The sequence below is a fragment of the Hermetia illucens genome, chromosome 4 (genome assembly GCF_905115235.1).
Source record: "Hermetia illucens chromosome 4, iHerIll2.2.curated.20191125, whole genome shotgun sequence".
NCBI lineage: Eukaryota > Metazoa > Arthropoda > Insecta > Diptera > Stratiomyidae > Hermetia > Hermetia illucens.
The window spans coordinates 122,853,237-122,874,409 of NC_051852.1; the positions used below are offsets into that span (position 1 = coordinate 122,853,237).

General features: G+C 35.7%; 1 protein-coding gene across 50 annotated transcripts in view; it reads right to left on the bottom strand.

Moving 5' to 3' along the window:
- LOC119653756 (dystonin) overlaps positions 1–21,173 on the bottom strand; it is a 525,582-nt gene that overhangs the window by 9,884 nt on the left and 494,525 nt on the right. For 26 of the 50 annotated variants that reach the window (XM_038058717.1, XM_038058714.1, XM_038058716.1 and 23 more), the window contains 9 exons: positions 19,164–21,123; positions 18,909–19,092; positions 15,584–15,646; positions 15,327–15,368; positions 14,918–14,995; positions 14,266–14,443; positions 14,087–14,204; positions 9,543–9,772; positions 9,344–9,461 (listed from right to left, as the gene is read on the bottom strand). In XM_038058717.1, coding sequence (XP_037914645.1) covers positions 9,344–9,461; positions 9,543–9,772; positions 14,087–14,204; positions 14,266–14,443; positions 14,918–14,995; positions 15,327–15,368; positions 15,584–15,646; positions 18,909–19,092; positions 19,164–21,123 — 2,971 coding nt within the window. Of the gene's footprint in view, positions 1–4,427; positions 4,580–5,641; positions 8,041–9,343; positions 9,462–9,542; positions 9,773–14,086; positions 14,205–14,265; positions 14,444–14,917; positions 14,996–15,326; positions 15,369–15,583; positions 15,647–18,908; positions 19,093–19,163; positions 21,124–21,173 lie in introns of those variants that run through there. The other 24 variants (XM_038058696.1, XM_038058730.1, XM_038058733.1 and 21 more) reach the window with 8 other exon arrangements.

A 21,173-nucleotide genomic window follows, 5' to 3' on the forward strand; every position in this document is an offset into this window, starting at 1 on the left:
AAATACAAAATGTTATCAATCGTTGAAAGGGACAACGGCCTGTCGAAACGCCAGTACAGTTTTTGGTAGAGGCAATAACGTGACAAACTTGGCAAAAACTGAATTTTGGCACACTGACACTGGATGTCAAAAATGGAGCCGAATTAAAGGCGCATTGGCTGACTTATGTATACCTTGATATCTCACAAGTCTGATCGAGAGTAACCTCTCCGAGAGAACTCTCTGATACGGATATGAGTCCCAAAGAATACATTGTTGTAGTGGGGGTACATATAATGGAGTGCTTATTTTTCCAGTCCCAGAAGAGGCTACAATTTTCGGCCTTGCTGATAGCCTAACTGAAGTTGTCGACAGCAAAAAACCCAGAGAATGCGGAGAGGGGCGAGGGGTTAAATGGTGATGGGTGACTCTTCAAAGAGTGCCAACATTATCTACTTCCTCACAAGACACATTGATTAATAGGTAGCATCTGTACCGAGTTGGACTGGATAATTCTTGAGGATCCAGAGCATGTGATGTTTCACTGTCCCCAATTTGTACCAAGCTGAGAATTAGAGTGAGTGCAGAGAGTATAGTTCCGGACATCCTGAGATCGAGCTGGAATTCCATTGGAATTTATACTTATACAATAAACCAACGTTGTTATCAGATGTGAAAAAAAAAACAATAAAACGTCGAGCATTGATGAGATCCCAGTCGAGGTTATTAAATGTCGTGTAAAGTTATTCAGCACATCTGAGATCAAGAGCAAACTAAGGTGCGAAAATTAGAGAGGCATATCACTACTATGTACTTTATACAAAATATTGACAAAAGTGTTAGGAAATTGGAGTAAAAGCTGTACTGACAAAATGGGGGGGATTGGGAAATAAGTCACTGGTGAATGAAGCATATTCTCTACAATCTTAAGACTTTGGAAGTTACAATGAACAGGCCGTGTACAACGAATAGACGAAGATCAAATACCTTGAAAGTTATACGTATATGTTGGGAAAACTGAGGGCCAAAGTTCAGTGCGAAAATCCAACAAGCTCTGAGCTCATCCTAACGACGACGATTGCACATCGATCAAACGAGAAAAATGGAAGAGCTGCTTGCAGGAAGCTAAAGCCTGAAGGAGCTGTAGTGCTACAATGACTACGACGATTAACAGTAAATATCAAAACTGATTAGAAAACCTTTAGAGAGGTCGAGATCCAGACATATTTCAGGATCAAAATCAAATATTTCAGAAGATAGATTGATGCAATACTTTTTCTTTTTCTTTAGCCTTTGTCTCATTCACAAGCGGGGTCGACTCGTCGCGCCATTTTGTTGTATCAAAGACCTGTTTTATATGTAGTAGCACAGCTTTCAAATCCCCATCCAGCGTATCAAGTTATCGTTGTTTAGGCCGGCTTTACCATCGCATACCATCTTCGATGTTTAGGCCAATCTTAGCAAGTTAATTCTCGTTAGCGCGAATTATGTGACCATACAATCGAAAACGCATTTCTCGCAATAGCTCCCAAATATAATATTCATCAGATCATTGCGGATGTGGACAGCATTTGCAAGATATACGTATTACTTTCGGTTTATTATGGACGGCGAAATGGTTGAGTTGGTTGGATGTTAGTGCATCGATCTCTTTGCCCCAGTTTCGATTCCCCGTCGTCATGGATGTTGGTTCTCATCTTTTGTTCAAGTGTAATAATTATGAAACTGATACAGCTTCAATGAAAATATAATGGGAAAAAGAAAATATCGGTCAGATAGAAGAGAACAAGTGGGTGCCCTACACTCCACGAGAGGATTTATCAGGCGACAAACATTATTGTAAACAACATTCTGTTGTAAAGTTTGCATGTAGAATCAGAGAAAATTTCGCCGGAAGTTTAAACCTTTCTTATTCATATTCGCTGATGATACGGTGACTCTTGTTTATTCTTTTTTGGTAGGTAGGGACACAATGTCCTTTCGTGTTAATTGTATTTCTCTCATTCGATTTTCAATGAGATTATGGTACAGTTTCTTCATGCTCGTACTTAACACTGCCCAAGTGATAAGTCTGCCTACACAAAGGTGAACACCAACATGCATAATTCAACCAGGATACGAATCAATTGGGCCGTCGAACTGTTGGTTTAAGCACAATATATTCGCAAATAAGATAGATGAAGCCTTCAAACTAAGGAATTCACGGCGGCTACAACGATATATCTGGAGGAAAACTTTGTTAAAACAGGCCACAATCTCGATTGCAAAGTACTATTGCTGTCGTTAAACTCTTAATAAGGGTTTGAATTTAAATACATTTCAGCCTTTAATTAAAAAAAAACTCTTATTTTGATTCCGAGGAAAATAGAAAATCGCATACAATAAACTAAATATGTAATTTCAAAGTTAGGTCTACGTACAAGCACCATCGCTACTAAATTCATGAGAAAATATCCTAGAATGAAGGGCACCTATCACTTGGACTTGAAAAAGTTGCATTCACCGTATCCTACATACACGTTTTCATCATTTTATTTATCGAAAATTAAGAAATCAAGATAAAATTTGGCACAAGAAGAAACTTTGTACTTATATTGAAGCAGATGCATAATCACAAAAGAAGCTTAATAAAAGAAGATAAAGTCGGTGGTACAATACGCTAGTGTACCCGAAGATTAGACTGCCTTCTAGGATAACAGCATCGAAAATGGATATTATTGACTATCAGAAGGAACATTGATATAGAAAACACAAGAATCTCGTTAGTAATTGAAACCATGAAGACTTTGTGGAACTGATGAAACTTTATCATAGACTTTTTATTATTATTCGCATATTGCTTGTATTCTGAATAGGATTCAAGAGCAATATTGTCGGAGCGACCTGCCGCCCTCCATGCATCCTAGCGCTCAATAGTCGCCTAGAGATAGAGATATTGCACTGGATCAGCGGTTTAGCTCACTAAGTTATGTTCGAAATAACGACATTCGCATCCATTGAGATAACTACAGAAAAGCATCTTGAATGTGGATTGGTCGTATCATCCGCACTGATGATAGCCCGCCGATAGACCATCCAAGTTGATGGAACACGAACCAAAGGGCAAAGGAAACAGCGATGATTTGGCAGGCTAAATGGCGATAATCTCTCGGCTCCATTCAGACTAAGTTTACGACCGAAAGAAAGATGGACTTGATGCAGACCGTGGGTACCGAACGAAAGAAGGTTTAAATCAAAGTTCATAATAGAAAATCCAAGAATCCAACGTCATAGGCTCTGCTATTCGTCTGTTTATCGTATTAATTAAATTCGCATTCAATAGTTTCACTATTCAGGGTTACTTACGCGCCCCCCTCAAATTCGTAGAAATTATTTTACATTTTTATCAATTCTATCTATTAATTAAATTGTTGCTAGGCTTATACCTTTAAATTTATATCCAGCTCATGCTAACAACATTGTTACAAAATTTCCAATCTATGTCGTGATTGATAATTTTGTTACTCCTTATGGAATCTCTTTGGGGATTTCGTAAGGATAGAAGCCCATTGCTACAGAAACGACAATTTTATACATTTTTTTCTGATTTACGAAAAGAAAGCTGTCCGCTATTTGGGATTCTACATTTCGCTTTTATAAAGTGCAATCTTCGCCCAGATATACGTCGTTACCCTATATCATTCATAGTATTAGCTTATACACACAAAAAATCATATTTATAACAAATAAGAACTACTAGTGCCATCCTTCAATATTGTGCAAACATAATAGCGAGCAAAATAGAATAATTACAATAAAAAACATCTACTTTTTTACAAAAGAAAATGGAATGCCCCGTTCCGATCTCTATTTTTTGTTCCATTAGGCTTCCCTGCAAAATATATACAAATGGCAAAGCAAAAACATGCCAAATTCAAATAATACGCAGTTGTATGCCATTTTATCGATTTGTACTTACCCAGTGAAGGCTTTTATACTTTCTTATTTTTGATTGCAAAATTTTGGGGATTTTGGTTTTAAAACGTCGTTTTCAACATGCGAACGAACCACAAAAATACTCACCGTTTTACAAACTTCACATTGTGAAATCGGTATAAAAGCCTTCTGATTCTTATAGTTGGACGTTTCATCACGCCTTTGGGTCCCGACCAACAAAAATGTTAGGAGTGTGCAATAAAGTATATAAATAATAAAATAAAAAGGCCAATATGTAGCCAAGATAATCTACAGATTTTTTCCTTTTATAGTTACTACTACTTCTTTAAGAAAACTTTAATTTTAAATGAAAAAAATAATTTCCCAATGGGTTCTGATGATACCTTGATTTTTAAACAATAAAGCGTTAACAATTGTAAATTGCATGATAATCCATTGCAGATTCTTTTGGCCCCACATTAAACCCTCACTTAGATGTCATACCTTTTAAAAACAACTACTGTAAAATTTACCTTTGTAATTGGACCCTGACTGCTCAAAATCGACGATGAACCATTATGAGGCGATGATGCTGACATACGAGGCTTGAAAGCGGCCATGCTTTGTGATACTCCATCAGCCAATATGAATTGCTCTCGTAATTCGATATTTGTACGTCCCTTGGCTTTCAATCGTTCGTTTTAACGTTTGTATGTTATTTTTCGTTTTGTGCATTCGTTCGATTGATATTTTTTGATTTGTAGGTTAGAAAAAGGTCCAAAACAACAGAATCACCACCATGTTGAGATTTTGTGCGGCCACACACAAACACGCACGTTGTGTTTTTTGTGTGTTGCATGTATGTATAAAAGGGATTGTAATAGGATGGGAATGTTACAAAGGAAATGAAAAATAAAAGGGAAATAATAATAGTAATCAATTTTTGTTTTGAAGGAATAAACAAAATATGGGAAGGAAACAAGGATTGAGGAATCAGACACAAATTTACAAAAAATAGGATAGAAGTGGTTTGTACAATATGTAGAAATGTGTTTTTGTATGTGTACAGCAGAAGCAAACGAGAATGGAAAAGAAATAAAAAAATAAAAAATAAGAACCGAAATACAACCAAATGAAAAAATTGTAAATTATTTTAAAAAAATGAATATAATTTATGCCTAATCGCCACAATGTGGCATATGTGCGTGTGATTCTTCTTCTCTGATTAATTGCCAGTTAGAAAACAAAATTTTGATCCGAATTTCTTACATTCAAGATGAAATCTTATTTAGAATCCGAAATATATAATTACGAACACATATTAAAATATAGATAAGGTGGTGAGGTCTGCTACTCAATTGGTAAGCAATTGCCATTTTATTAAAGGCGAATTTAAGAATGATGACGTGGAATATGCCACATGATCTGCCAATACCGGGGCCAGCCAGAACTATAAGAACATTCATGAAACATTAGAAAAGAACTAGAAAGGCAATTTTCATACATTGTATGAAGGGTAGTGATGTCCTGCTCAATATACAGATGTACACTAATGCCAACGACAACAGTAAATTTTACAGAAATATTATAAGCTTATTAATTTCATGATGTTTTTCGTTAGGTCTCTGCTACGAATTATGGATTTATTTGAACAAATTTTGAATGAACTATTATATAAATAGATTCCTCATGACGATGAATTGAATTTTCACATTTCCACATTTTACCAAATCTGAAAATGTTATTTTTATATCATTGAGAGTTTCTCTGGGCCTCATTAACATTCATATATCTTTATTGCTGGCTATTTTGTGTCATGGATGACTATACAAATCTACAAGCTGGCTCAAGGACGAGGTTTTGTACAAATATAAAATTGTTGTTGATGACGATTTCATGATTACTCAGTTGAGAGTCATTTCAAAGAAGATATCTTTGAGAAATTTTACGTTTCCCAATTGTGAAAAGTCAATGTAGCAAATGAATACATATTTACGGGAAAAACAGTCTGGATTGCATATGTTTGACCCAGAGGAATATAATCTATATTAATCCTTTCTTTTCACAGAGTTTCACTGTGTTTTGCAGGAATGAGAGGTCAAGAAATGATCGTGCAAGAAGGAATCTAATTCCTGTAATTCCTTTAAAAATGAGGTGGGTTTAATTCCTCGTCGCTCAAGAACTCTTGGAGAGATACAGTATTCTGAATATTGAATCCAGAGTTTTTAAATTTTTACTATTTGTATTTTAGTTCTATTTAGTACTATTGGAGGTTAATTTATATGTATGTGTCACTTCACATTTTGATGCAAGAAATTCGTTTGATAATGCCAAAAAATAAATTTATATCAAATTAATAACATTGATTTCACTCGTCAATAATTAGACGATAAGGAAAACAACAACGGTAACACGAAAACCACACACAACTACTTACGAATCTTATGAGAAGAATTCCCAAAACTATCATTGAAGTATTTTCTCAAAATTTGTTTTGGGAAATTCTTCTTATATAACTTAAATCTACGACTTTTGAGTACTAAACATCTAATTTCATCCATAAAACTTATCGTTTCTAAAAATATATTTAATTACAAATTACAATACTGAAAGCCTCAATAGAATTTTTTACATAAAATATTATCAAACGCCAATCAAAATACAATGATAAAATTAATCAAAACTACATTGAATTCAACAAATCGAAAATATCCAAGTTAAAACTAATTCTTAACCCAAATAAATGATTATTTAACTAAAATGAAATCGATGCCAACTCAATAAAATCCAATAACACTGGCTTAACTGCTCAGGCACTTATTTTATCGTCTACCAGAATCTCATACTTCAGAAAATTAAAAACTCAATCAATTTGTATATGAGAAAACGTTTCTGATTCATTCAGTGCCCGAACGTATACCAAAACAAGAGTATGTGTAGAATTGTTTTTAGTTTCTAAGTGGTAGTGTAAAGTGAATGTTTAGGTTACACAACAATCAATATTCAAAGCAAGCTTAGCAGGAAATCTATTGTTAATTTAAAGTTTTGTTAGTAGAAGCTTTCATTTAATTTTTTTTTCATACGAAGTTAGTTAGAAAATAGAAACAATATCCCAAAAATATAGTTGGATTCATTATAGAGGCTCCGTTCCCGTATTTACGTAAAATTAATATTGTTTTTCTAATAAAAAAAATATAACGATGCTTCAAATGCAGAACACTAAAGATACAGGAATAAACGTTTCATAACATCCTATTTATTGAAGCTATTGAACACAACCAATGGTAACAATTATAACAATTGATAAATTCTTTGTAATATTGCCATTCGATACGAACATTGATAAAGGAATTTCAGATATATAAAAACGGAAGCAGAGGGACTTTTAAATATAAATCAACTTGGGGGTCATTTATTTTGTAAGCTATAGAGTTCAGGTTCCATTTCAAATATAACCAAAAATGGCGAGCCATTTTCTTGATTGATTATTTCTTTATAGTGAATAAGAGTCCAGCCCATCTTCCTAAGATGAAAATCGAAGAAGAAGGGATCTCTAATTTAAGTTTGTTAACCAGCAGCAGCGATTTAAATTACACAAACAATTATGTGGTGGAGGAGGCTTGTATCACGCTATAACAATGCAAAAAAGCCTTTCCTTTTTCAGGAGAACATTGGGAATCTGCACGCCGGTGACATTCACAATTTTAGAAAAAAATATGTCTGTGTACTTATTGTAGTGTAGTCTGAAATATTCTCTAAATGGACGGAGTATTCTTTTCATTTCAACAGAAATATTTTGGTATACAAGCAATCCGAATTTAAGGAGATAAGAAGAAAAATATCAATAAGATGGCAATCTGAATAAGTAATTCATTTAGTTCAAATCTTTTGAATTCTTTGCGTCCTCATTTAATAAGAGAAAATCAGATTTGCTTGTATAGAAACTATCAACTTTACTACAGTTACTATGCATATAACTATCACTACTAACACATTTGTGGTTATATTTGTAATAATGCAACGGCTTGAAACTCGGACTAGAAGATTTACCCAACAGTAAATCATTTAATGTCTGCTTACATAGAGGGCAGCATGCTTCATGTTGCTTAGGATCATTTGGATTCGGAAGTGGCAAAACAATGGCCACTATATTCAGGAAAAAACAGCCAATTTTGCAAAATAATTAGGTAGTGTGAAAAAGGCAATAGAAGACGAAAATGCAAATTTAAAGCAAGCTCAAATTCGATTAGTGTGACCCAATTTATGTCGGGTATATATAAAATTTGTACAAAGTAAGAAAAATATATCAAAATTTTGAGTTAAAATTTTGTTATGTGTTTTCCCACACGCACATAGAAATCAAATTGGCGTTAAAAAAATCAGAAATTTCACCCAAGAAAAATTTGATAAATTTCGTAGCAATCAAATAAAGAAATATGCAAAATTAAATTTTGCCATTCAAACCAATTGTTCGCAAAAATTCAAAAAATGTGTTGTTGTGTACAGAATTTGTAGGAACACAAAATATAGGTAAATTTCGAAAAAAGATAAAATCACAATACCATTTTGGGAGGTTTTCGAAAAAGATGTGAGAAAAAATGAAATAGAGATTCCGCATTAGTATATTTCATTGATTGGTAGTTGATATGAAATTTATATTCTAAATTCATACAAAAGGAGAAAAAATGGTTTCTTATTGCTAGTATGCATTTGTCCAAATCGTTAAGGATTCCTATTGTCAGTTCAGAAAGCTATAAGGCAGGTTATGTCTGAACATTGCGTAAAAAATACTTGCCTTCATCTGATTTAAGTTTGAAACACAAATAAATAGTTTTTGACCACTATAGCAAGCGCCTTTGTTTACTGACAATAAGAAAGCGAAAGCTTTTGTTTAAATTGAGCATATGAAGGAATAAGTGGCGCTTGTCGAAATAATAGTTATTTGTTATAGGAGAAAATAAAACAAAACACATTAAACATATGCAGTTAGTTTTGACACTAAACAAAAAAATGGAAGACTTTTATAAAGTGAAGCGCATGTATTAATCAATTTTAATTCGCCCTAAGAGTATCCCTGATTAGCTATTAAAGTTGTTTTTTATTATCTGAAATATATGTACTGTGTTGTTCTGGGGTAGTATGTTTTTCTATGTTCCTTTCTTCGTTTTAATTGATTAAAGGTAATTTTAATATTAATCAGAAAATTTTATTAAATGACCATTTCCTTCGGAGGTTTGTTTGAATGTTATTTAAATTTAATCTACCCTTGATATTCTTATGTAAACTTTGTTAGCTGAATAAGTTACTATTATTTACTATCCACAATTATTTGGGTATTCTTTTTCTGTTTTGGCATCATTATTGTCTAATTTTTTTTAAATACATTTCGTAATACTACGACTTACTTCATAAATAATATTATATTCATAAAATAGTTCAATAAACTTACCTCGACATGGATCATTCTTCTGTAAAAATTCATCCAGAGCGACCCAACCTCCTCCGACACGAACCATGACTGTACTTCGCAAAATACGAACCAACCGCAATTTTTGCGAATCGCCAAACTAAAATTAGAATCATTTGTTTATAAGTAAAAGCTCATGTGATTTAAATATTTTATAAGCTTTGAAAGTTTTCATACTTACTCTGTATTTACCCTCTCCAACTTGGAATACTCGGAACTTTTGCCGACAGGTACATAACATAACAAGTCGCTTGACTTCATCATGAATCTTCTCAGCATCGGTGCATGGCTTACGCTCTTGCCAGTCGGGACGAAGTGCAGCAATAAATTCTTGCCAATCAATGAGACCTTCACCGTTACGATCAAATAGATCAGCTACTGCACCCATTTCCATTCGGGATGTATCGAATTCTGAAATCGAAGCAACAATTTTAGTAAACGATTTAATTTTTATAATAATATTTGGAATCCTGTACTTGGAAGTTTTTCGAAGCAATTGAGGAAGATATTTTTTAAACCTCCTTAATTTTGGGTTTTATAAAAAGACGTCGATCAAGCAGACAGTGAGCTTCCTTTACGAAAAATAATATACGTTGGCTCTACTTTCTGCAGCATATTTATATTACGTATATCGGTTCTTCTTCTTCGGTGAGGGAGTTCAGTAAGGAAAATCATCTAAGGAACCAGAAGTGAAACCTGAAGTTAACCGGCAGCCAAGCTTTAACTACCGTGTCGAGGGCTGAATGGTCGCAGGGGTTAAGATATGGTCGTGAACGATGAACTCTGGGTACTAGCCTTATCTTGGTAAAAGGGGACTCTGCCGAGATCGACTGACTTTCTTCGGTAAAACAAAGGCCATGGCAGCCAATCATGATAAAACTCACAACATAAAATAAAAATCAATCAAATAAAAAAAATCGATCAATCTCTGAGTGAGGAAGCAGCCTTGAGCTCATGGATAAAGAACCTGAATAAGATTCAGATCCGGGGAATCCCCAAAATAAGGGCTAGTAAAGAAAACTCGGTCGTTAATGGCTAATTGCCAGACATTAAAGCTTTACTTTAAGCCGGTAGGTGTATAGCGATGTATGAAAGAATGCGCGACTAACTTTGATGAGGGTCTCTGAGCTGGATGTGGAGCGTAATGGCGCTGAGGCAGTGGAACAACTTGGTCAGGGGCTCAAACTTCTGACATGCTGACCTGTAGTATGCCAATGATAGTGCTAGACTCCACTCCTGCGTGGTAATTTCAAAAAAAAACTTTCAAGCTCTCTTGTTTAACGACTAATGTGATGAAAACATCACAAACTAAGCATAAAAAGCCAAGAGGAAGATAAAGAGATACTTTAGCGTTCTACCTACTTTTCATATGTAGAAGACGAAGTTTCCAGTGAAACATTTATTAAAGCTATACCATATGTACAGAGTCAAGGCATGAGGGTAATTGCAGCATGCAATGTTATCTGTTATAAAGTTCTCATACCAACATGAGAGGACCATAATTGCGACTTTGGAAGTTTCGGGGATTTACGTAACAATACGGAAATCTCGGGATCCACGTACCACTTGGAAATAGTAGTAGAACTGTACAAGCCGCAAAGATGCCAGAGTTTGGAAATTTAAAAGTGGAGCAGAAGACAAGAGAAGAGGAGACCAACCGAGAAATTCAAAATCCTCAGGAAGAGGCCATCCAAGAAGACGAAAAATAGAAGGGCAACTGTAGAATGTCATGAAGCTATGAGTGGTGTAAAAGGGAGGGCGGACAGAAAAGCGGAGTGTTAGACTTTGGGATGTGCCTATATAGAGTTTGGAAGGAAGCAAGCGGTCAGTATTTGGTTATGGAGAAGACCGAACGGAAGATTTATTGGGCTAGTATAATTCTATGGAAAATGAGTGCAAAAGGACCGTCATCAACAAATGTCAAGGAACGATTGTAGCTGTCCATCGGCTACGGAGAGCAAGTAATCTAATTTGAGATCTCACGGTAAGGAGAAAATTGATGATAGAACGGATTTGATCAACTAATGGTAAAAATTACCGAAAGTTAATATTGTCGGTTTACGTGGCCATTTTATTTGTCAAACAGACAATTCAGATATCAGAATTATAGGAACCATGCCATTATATTTTCAACCTTCCTTGACATTGCCCTTCTTAAGATTCTCAAATCAAATTCTACATTGAATAGATTGGATAGGCAATATCAAAATAAACGGTAAGTTAAATATCCACCCATGCAATGGTATAGAAATTTATCGTGATCTGTACGAACAACTAACCAATCAATCATAAATGAAAGTAATAAAAAGCCTGTCCGCCGTAAATACTAGGAAATGACCAATTTTCGTGATTTTTTCTGGTTTACCCAAAGTTGACGTCTGGTGCATTTCGGTAAGTGTCAAGCATATATGAGGGGGTGCGACCAACCCTGACAAATGTTATTGCGCTATGTTCAAATTATACTCCCCCGGTTTATAGACTCAGAATGAATAAGCATTGATCTTGATGTCCGCAACAATCTCTACACGATAATTTGAGTGGGATCAAACTTCTGACACGCTACTATAATTTACTATATCAACAATAGTTAGACCCCCTTCTTACATGGTGTTTTTGAAAGAATTCCAGACTACCTCGAACCACAACTGTATGGTGGTGACAATGTTAACCAACTAATCATATAAGGCAGGACAGAACTAGGGAGATCCTATGATGGTTTGACTGTTCCCTATGACAAAGACAAAATTCCTAGTGGAACATTCATAAAAAACCTTTTGAAAACTTAACACTTATTATTTCTGTACTGAAAATTTTAACTTCACCTGTGAGGATCTAAATTTCTGGACTGGTAGGAACAGAACTGTAGACTCTCAAATTCAGTGAAAGTCTCATTTTTGCCAACCTAACTGGTCCGTAGCCTTGAAGTGTGTTAGAGCACTTCATTTAGGAGGCAAGGCGTAGGAGGCAATGTGGTCAGCCATGCGTCCGCCCTTGATTATTATCTTGATTTGACTCAGGTTCCAATCGACTCAGCTGTTAATTCACAGCTGAGTAAACTGTTACCCGCCGCCAAGTCACCATAAAAATCCTACTGCCACCAGTGAGATTTCAACCGCGACCTTACGTACAACTATTGTCAATAGTTAGGAGAAAAGCTATCGATATCACAATGATATACCATGATATAGCGACTCATTTTGGAGAGAAGCAATGTATCAAACGATATCACATTCCCATACAATAGCCGCATAAATTTCGTAATTGACACGGAACCACCTCCAACTATTTTATTTTAAAAACCGCAGCAGACCGACTGGACAATATTCAAACTTGGGTCCTACCAGCACGAAAAAGGACTTTTAAGAAAAATTGTTTCTCAGAACACGATTCACGGAGATTCAAGGGGTTAACATCATGATAGAATAAGAATAATAATAACCAAATCTATGGTAAAGCAGAGCAGAGTGGCCAGCGGAGTTTTTAAACGAAGCTCTGAAGAAACGCTAGATGATTATTGTAAAAGTTCTTCTTCATAAAGACGAACACAATATATCACCACATGGAAGGAATTTTACAAAAGAGCCAAAATCGATGCATCCTAAATGGAATTACGATGAACGGATTAGTTATGCCAATTAAGAAAGTTAGTTACAATGCCAGCGATTTCCTGTCGGTGCCCCAATTTTCTCACGCAAAAGCCCGACTAGAAATATCGTCTATTCAGAGCACTTATCGTTATGGAAGACTAGCACAATATAATTCGTGAATAATTCAAGTTTAATAAAATCCATTTTCCCTTAAATCTCAGTCGACTCTTCTTTTTCTTTAGTCTTTGTCCCGTTCAGTCGACTGAGTTCTTATTAAAGATTCCCGGACACCCGAATAATGAGATGATGATAACGAGAATAATAATCGACTTGTCGGGGCAAGTTCTCTAATGGTGGGAACGGCTCTTGGCATCAAATTATCTACGGATAACTCTGTTCTGAAAGATTGATATCGCTGCATGGAGAAAATGAAACCTGATTCTTAACAAACAAAAATCTTTGGCATATGCAAATCCTTTTAGAACTTCTGAAGGACACTGTTCCTTCAACTATCAGCCGGATCAAATCAGGAGTTTGTTATTTGCAACTAATCTAAGGAGCAGAAGGGAGCAGCGCTCTATGTCAAATGCATATATCCAGTCCCTTCAGAGCTAAGGAGAGGAAGACGCTTCGAAAAGGTCTTCGTCAACGAAGAATGTGCAAGCCCTTTGCCTTGACGAGACGGCCTTAAGTTCCTGCAGCGAGCGCGAGTAGGAAACTATCTGAATAGAGGTATTAGGGAATAATACGTAGGTGAGGCCTGAGTACTTGGAACTAATTACCTACATTCCTTCAACTTATCAAGAATAATTCGTACAGGCTTTAAGAGTACTAGGTATGAAATCTAAAATCTTTCGCCTCTTAGAATTCGTGGAGCGACGACCATATTTAACTAAAAAATCTGGTTGGGTTTTTTATCATCGTGCAATATGTTCAAACGGGTTAGACCATCATTTTGATTAGAAGCCTTGATACATCTTCTTGATATTCTCTCCTGTCTGACATCAATTAAATTTGTCTGAGTAGGAAGGCAATACTACGTTCTTCTTAAGGTATCCTATCTATTTACATTTGAAAAACATAATTGAAAGTGCTTGTCTATCTGTGGTTTCAAGAGCTTATATGATGTATTACTTACTTGTATTTATGATGCCGTCAATGAATACCTCACGAGGAATCAAACCATTGTTATCCTTATCCATTTTACGGAATAAATCTGTGAGACGTGATTTTTTATGATTCATGAATTTCAAGAACTGTAAAGAAAGTCAGTATGAAATGAACATTTCATGTTTGGAGATATTTATTGATGTATACCCTCTTCCTCCAGTCATCCCAACTGAATTGACGTACGCGTTCAACATCTTGTAAATACATAAGATGTTCATGCAAACGACGTTGTCGTTCCCATGCCAACATCCACACGTGACGCCATTTATCCCAAAGAAGTTTGGCACGTGGTGAACGGAACTCTGCTTCGGCAACATTGGCACTGCTACAAGTTATATAAAAAGTATATTAGAATTTGGATAAAATCTGTAAAAATATAAATGAACAGTTGAATCGCTAAAAAAAAGTAAACAAAAAAGGAGACTAATTTGTTTCTCAAAAAACTTCCAAACTGTCTCAAAAAAAAAAATTTTGATGAATAATTAATTCAATTAATTCGGAACCCCGTTGAATGGAGTTCCATACACACCACAGCATTAACTCAAATCAAAAAGTAATGAAATTATCAATGCATATGTTGAGATATATGATATGAGTACGTCATTCGAACATTCACAATGTACACTACAAACAAAGCTCGAAAAGTTTCAATATTCCTCTCGGAATAGTACAAAGCCTTAATACTAAAGAAAATTCATCTGTAGATTCATATAGGACTGGATTGTCTTAAGCAAAGACGAATCCAAGTTTAAATACATGAAATCCTTTACAATTGTATTCCTCTCGTAATGTATATTACCTTGGCGAGAATCGAGGACCATAGTGTGGTAAACGATCCCGTTCTGGTGTATGCATATCACGACTAGGGCTGACACGACTACAATAAATTATAGAAAGAAAAAACACAAAACGAAAAGTTGTTAATATTCAAAACGGACATGCTGTCTATGTAAAGTTATCACTAGTGTGAAAGCATTTTCATCCTCATAGGCGAAAAACACACATTATATTCAAAATAATCTGAAAAGCTGGATCATATGTAGGACACAAGCGAACATATTATTTTTTAGAAATCGTGTTCTAGTGAATTGACAGAATTACATAATAACGGTGGAAAATTCAGATTTTTTTGAATTGAATGAAAACATAAAAACAACAAATAAACGATTGCTCTCACATAAACATATGAATATGAAAAACATATTAACCTTGTTCTTCGATTATTAAGGCCGTGGGTGGATCCTTTGAAGCTAAATGAAATAACAAAAAAGACAAAGAAATTTATAAAATATATGTACAAAATGGTGCTTCCAAAACATTAAAGAAACAAATATACAATTTTTACTCCAAATGAAAAGCATGCAAAATTTTGGACGCCAATCCTTGTATAAATACAAACATCACAAAACTAATAATAAACAAAATCAAAACTAAAAGACAACATATAAATGCAAAAACAACAAACCTTGGTTTTCTGCCGGCGCTATAATCTGGAGAATGCTCGCGAAGATCGTGAGTTGAACCTCGACTAGTTATTCGCATATCCAAATTACAGCATCGTTAGATTCCAAAAAACAATGAATACAGCGTGCAAAACATATTGTTGTGTACAGCAAAGTGCAATAACAGGCACAAATAATGTACAAAGAGAAGAGAGACAAAATACACACATAAGAAATATACAACAACAAACAAACCATGCATTGATAATGAAAAGCTACTAACAGCAGAATGCAATAATCAAACTTAGACGGCAATAATATCATTGGCAATATAATAGTTTTTATAAGCGGCCAACAAGAATACCGATATTTGGCCGACCCTGATAAAGCTTCTTGATTCTAGACAATTTTCGGACCGATTTATTTTTCATTAACTCCAACATAAGGTGAGTTCTTGAAATATTCCACAATATCTTTTACATCGACGAATTTTCAAAATTTTATTTATCCCGCGTAAAATTAAAAGAATTTGGAAAAGTACATAAGGCAAACATTGCTTTACAAAAGTAAAAGGATAAGAAATAACATATTTAGTTTATTTCAAAAGGGAGACCGATTTTTAACACAATAAAGTGGTGGAAATTAAAATTAAAATGGTAGAAATTAAAAAGAAAGATATTCTTTCTTTAACTACAATTTTATTTGTTTGGACAAAATACTATATTTAGGGTATGAGTTGTTTCTTCCCCCAGTGTGTAGAAAATAAATAAGGAACAACTGATTCTCAATATATGGCATTTGTCCAAATAAAAAAATTGCAGCCAAAAAAGATCTTTCTTTTTCCTTTTCACTTAAAAGACTGGTTACTAAATTTGAGAATAGAACGATTTACAATTACGAAATATTATTTATAGCAAAGTTGTCGGCATTTTTCAGAATTTTAACGCTAATTGCCATCTCTTGGACTGGAGTATTCGATAAATAATTTGAATGTAGTTGAGGTGACAGGTAAAATATCTATAAGCTTGTATGCCTGCTTTGAAATTTCAGAATCTACCATGCAAATAAAATCGACTATTGTCGCAATACATAAAATATACAGAGTGGCTGAAAAGTTCTGGATTTTATTTAAAAGGTAATTACACACTATAAAACTATTGGGTAATGACGTAAGGCTATATAATTAAATTAAAACTTAACTATCCATAAACAAGTTAGGGAAAACAGAAACTAGACGCTGCAAGTGTGAAAAGTTTTGCGATTTTTACCAATCAGTATCATGCTGTATATTATAGTTTATATTACTGCAAAATTCAATGATTCTAGGAGGAATTTAAGGGAGGTCCCCACTCAATTTCTAAAATGTATAGTAATAATAGTACTATTATTAACCTTATTCGAGCAGATATCGATATGGAGAATACTACAAGCCAAAACATTGTATAGTGGCGGCTTTGTGATTCTTTCTAATTTTTCGATTTCCAGCCCCCGAACTTGCCCCCTTTGTATCAAATTTTAGAATTTAGCTTTGGAACGTACTAATCTAGACCTTTGATTTGATACCCCACATGACTATATTCGGTTGAAAAATGTTAAACTCCCCTCTTGCATGTATAGGAACCCCTCTTAAATTCAACGCAGAACGATGTAACTCGCCGCATGCGGGATCATACTTCCTAACTTCCTACCAAATTTGATAATAATAGGAGCAGCAATTTCTGAGAAAAATGCGTATGACCTTCAATCGATTTTCATAAGATTTTACGCAAAACCTTAAAAATAATTAAAAGCACACTTGAATGAATAGTAATTGCCAGACCTGAAGAAAATTCATGAACAGTAATAGTGCCCAAAAGATCGACATGTTCGCTTCTAAGAATTGAAGCCAAAGCTGTACATGTGTTTCTTGAAGAAACCTAAGGTTTATGGACTAGGTATAGCAGATTAGTGGTCAGTTAAGGTTTTATGGCTAAACATCGCATTCTACTTTTTAAATGCGTTTTTCTCGAAACTGTATGTTGAAAATCGGCTGCCACTAAAGCCCAAAATCTATCCAACGAAATTATTTGAAATTTCCACGACTTGTTCCAGAACATATTCCTACGGTCCGCAAACTAGGATAATTGCGATTCATTTGGTAGTTTTTTTTATTCATTGAAAATTCACAAAAAAAAGTTTAACACGCCACCAAAAATTTAGCTTTTAATATTTTTTAAAAATCCTAGTTTGTGGACTGTAGTTAAGTCTTAAAATGCCGTTTACTTTTTTCTTTAAGATGATCGCAGCCCCCTCTAGTGTGGCAGCAGAAAAACATTTTTTTTTTGGAAATGGGTGTATAAATTGCTCTGTATTTCAATAACGAACTATGCGATCGGACTGGAAAAATTACTATGAACGCTCAAGATATTAGTAAATCTATAATGAAAAATTCGTATTTGAATCTTTATCAAGTTCTTCATAAAAAATTTCTAAAAAAAGCCAAAAAAACGCCTTCACATTGGATGACCCCCTTAAGGCATCATTCTCGCTGATGAAGCATTTGGTGGTAAAGTCGTAGTTGTCATATTTCTAAAAGGAAGTTGAGAGCATCTCAACATCAACCAGATCGCCATAGATCGGACGAAATTCAATTATTTAGTTTAACATACTAATCGAGAGTTTTTGTTGCTCAAGATTTGGAGAATTGGAAGAAACCTGTCGACGTTTTCGCTGGGACATAACATTTACGAAATTGGTTTGGCTCCATCGGTGACGCAATCGTTTTGTAGACGGTCTTCATGGATTCGCGATTACCATCGTCACGTTTCCATATAGCACAGTGCCGCAGCAAGAGGAAGGGGAGTGTTCTCCACAGTTAATCTAATCTCACTTAATCCCCCCTTCCGCTCAAGTTGGAGAAAGCGAGCATTCTGGAGGCTGTTGATACTGAGGATATCCGCGATCGATAATGGGTTGCACCGATCGTGGAAAAATTGCGAAAAGGGCATATTCGAAGTCGGTGGTAGGTCACCAAAAGGCCGACTGAAACAACGGTGGCTTGATGCGAAATAAAAAATTTTACCAACAATGGAAAGTATACAATTCAATTTGATCACTTACTATCCTAAGCATTTTTTAGCCGCCGTACCTTCATTTTCTTATCGGAGAGTATACATGTAAGATTTCGTAACAACCTTTCCGAATATATTTGATCAAGTTAAAAAAAACAAAAAAAATTATATTAAAAATGCCCTAACTTCGGAAAATAAATCCCAGAACTTTTCAGCCGTTCTATATATTCACCAAGATAATAAAAAAATCGTGCAGGAAATTTTCTCATAATTATAAGAAAACGTGAAAAATACTTACACAGGTGTTTTCGCGGTACGACTAGGCTTACGAGCTTCTTTCGTACCAGCCAAAGGTTGTTTCGGTTTACATGCCCGATCCACCTCTGGCTGACGACGAGCTGTATTCTCCATGAACTCTTTGTGATCCGCAATAAGTTGTTCCAGAACAGAAATTTCATCAGGCAAGGGTTCTCGTTCAAGATCTAGATTGAAAAAAAATATTAAGTAGCGCATCACCATAAGATACTTCATCAAATATTGTTTCAATACGTACTAATGAGTGTTGCTTCCAATCCGGCGAGCCATGCCAAGAGCTCTTCAATTGTGTCATCAAGATCCTTGAGCGATTGCAATTGGCTTTCAAGTTTATTGTGACGACCAATTGCCCATTGTGACACTTCCTCCCATCGCGATTGTATGATAGTCATCCAGTTCTTAATGATGGGTATAGCGTCAGGATGTGCCTTATCTAAGATATTTTGGGCCAAATTCAAGGTATCGTCCTTGTCGCGTTCCTTCTCTCGCAATTCACGCATGAATTTAGTGTGCATTTCTAACAATTCACGGGCTGTATTTTCGTCATCTGGAGCAGCCTGTGCATATCGTAACTTTTGTTCAGCTTCGGAAAGCCATTCAAGGAGCATATGCACAGACTTATGAAGACGTTCAGCTTCACGCAATGCTTCTTGCAAGCGACTTCCACGTTTCGAGCTAAGATCTTCAACATCTTCCCAGAGCCTTTGGACTTCAGAAAGTTGCTTGGAAATTTCCCTGCTGTCATCAGAGCGTGCCAACTCTTGGCCTGTCTTCAAGACGCTTTGCATTTGTGCTGCTCGTTTTTGAAGGTCTTGTTCGAGATGTTTATGATGTTCAACTAATGCGGTCACAGTTTCAAGATCACCATGTACTGGACCTTGTTCAGCCAGTCGGGCACGTGTTTTACGAAGCCATTCCAAAAGGGCTTGCAAAGCTTCGGAAAACTGTCCAGATAGAAGTAGAGCCTCTTCTAATTTTCGTTGGCGATCAACACTCTTGGTGCAGACTCGTCTCCAAGTTTCCTTCAGTTCTGTCAACATTTGATTGAGAACTGCTTCGTCTGTTTTTGGAGCGCGATCAATGAGATTCTTTCCATTACGCATGGTTGTATCGTACTGGCCTTGTTTGGCAGATAAGTTCCGTTGGGTTTCTTTCACCTTGTCCAAATGCTTCTTAATCTTTTGTTTGTCATTACTGGATGCTGCCTCTTCAGAAAGGTTGTCAATGATAGTTTCGGTTTCATTGAGCCATTGCAACAAGTTGGACCAGGCATCGTGGAATTCATGTGCCTCCCTGTAGCCATGGTCCAAAGCTCTAGTTCGTTCTGCTGCTTTGGCTACAACTCTTTCCCATCTATGTTGAACAGAAACAAGAAGATTCTTGATAAGAATAACATCTTGCTTTTGGCTGAAATATTTGAGGTGCGTTCCCTTTTTATCTAAGAGCAACATTGCTTCGCGATGAGTGCTGATGTCCTTCTGGAGAACTTTATGTTCATCGATCTGAACTTGGATTGTTTCTAGTACACGGGAAACTGGTGAAGCACCGGCAAGTTGTTTTTCGGCTGAAGTAAGCCATTCAACGAATGCTTGCAGTGTATCGTGGAACTCAGTAGCTTCTTTAAGAGCGATTTCTAGTTTGATCTTTTTGTCGGAAGCTCGAGCAAGAACAGCGTCCCAACGTTGCTTCAACGTTCTGAGCGTATGATTCAAATTGCTCGATGGAGCATTCATCTGGTTTTGTTTCTTGATGAATTCTTGCCCTTGCGCTTGAAGGGTCTCCACTTTAGGTCTATTGGCCTCGAGTTCATTATATACTTCCATGAAGCGTTCTAATTGCTCCGTGGCAGTTTCTGGTAATCCTCCAACAGGTTTACTAGCTCCAATCACACTGTCAACATCTCCCAGCCATCCAAGAATATCTTGAACTTCTGCGTTGAATGTTTGAGCTTCACGCAAAGCTTCTTCCAATTCGTGCTGCCTATCTGAAGCCTTTTGTAGAAGACTTCTCCATTGGTCATTGAGTTTTCGAAGCTTCTCTTGGGTAGCTGAAGCCTCAAGTGATCCCTTCTCGGATTCAATAAGTTGTCTTCCGGCATCGTTAAGGGTGTCCACTGAGCTCTGATGAGCTTGAATATCGTTTGCAAGAACTTTGAGTTTCGCAAGTTCAACTTCCAAGAGTTGTGGGTCACCAGGAATCTGTGAAAGAGATAACGTAATATAATTTATTGATTTATGTATGTTTGATT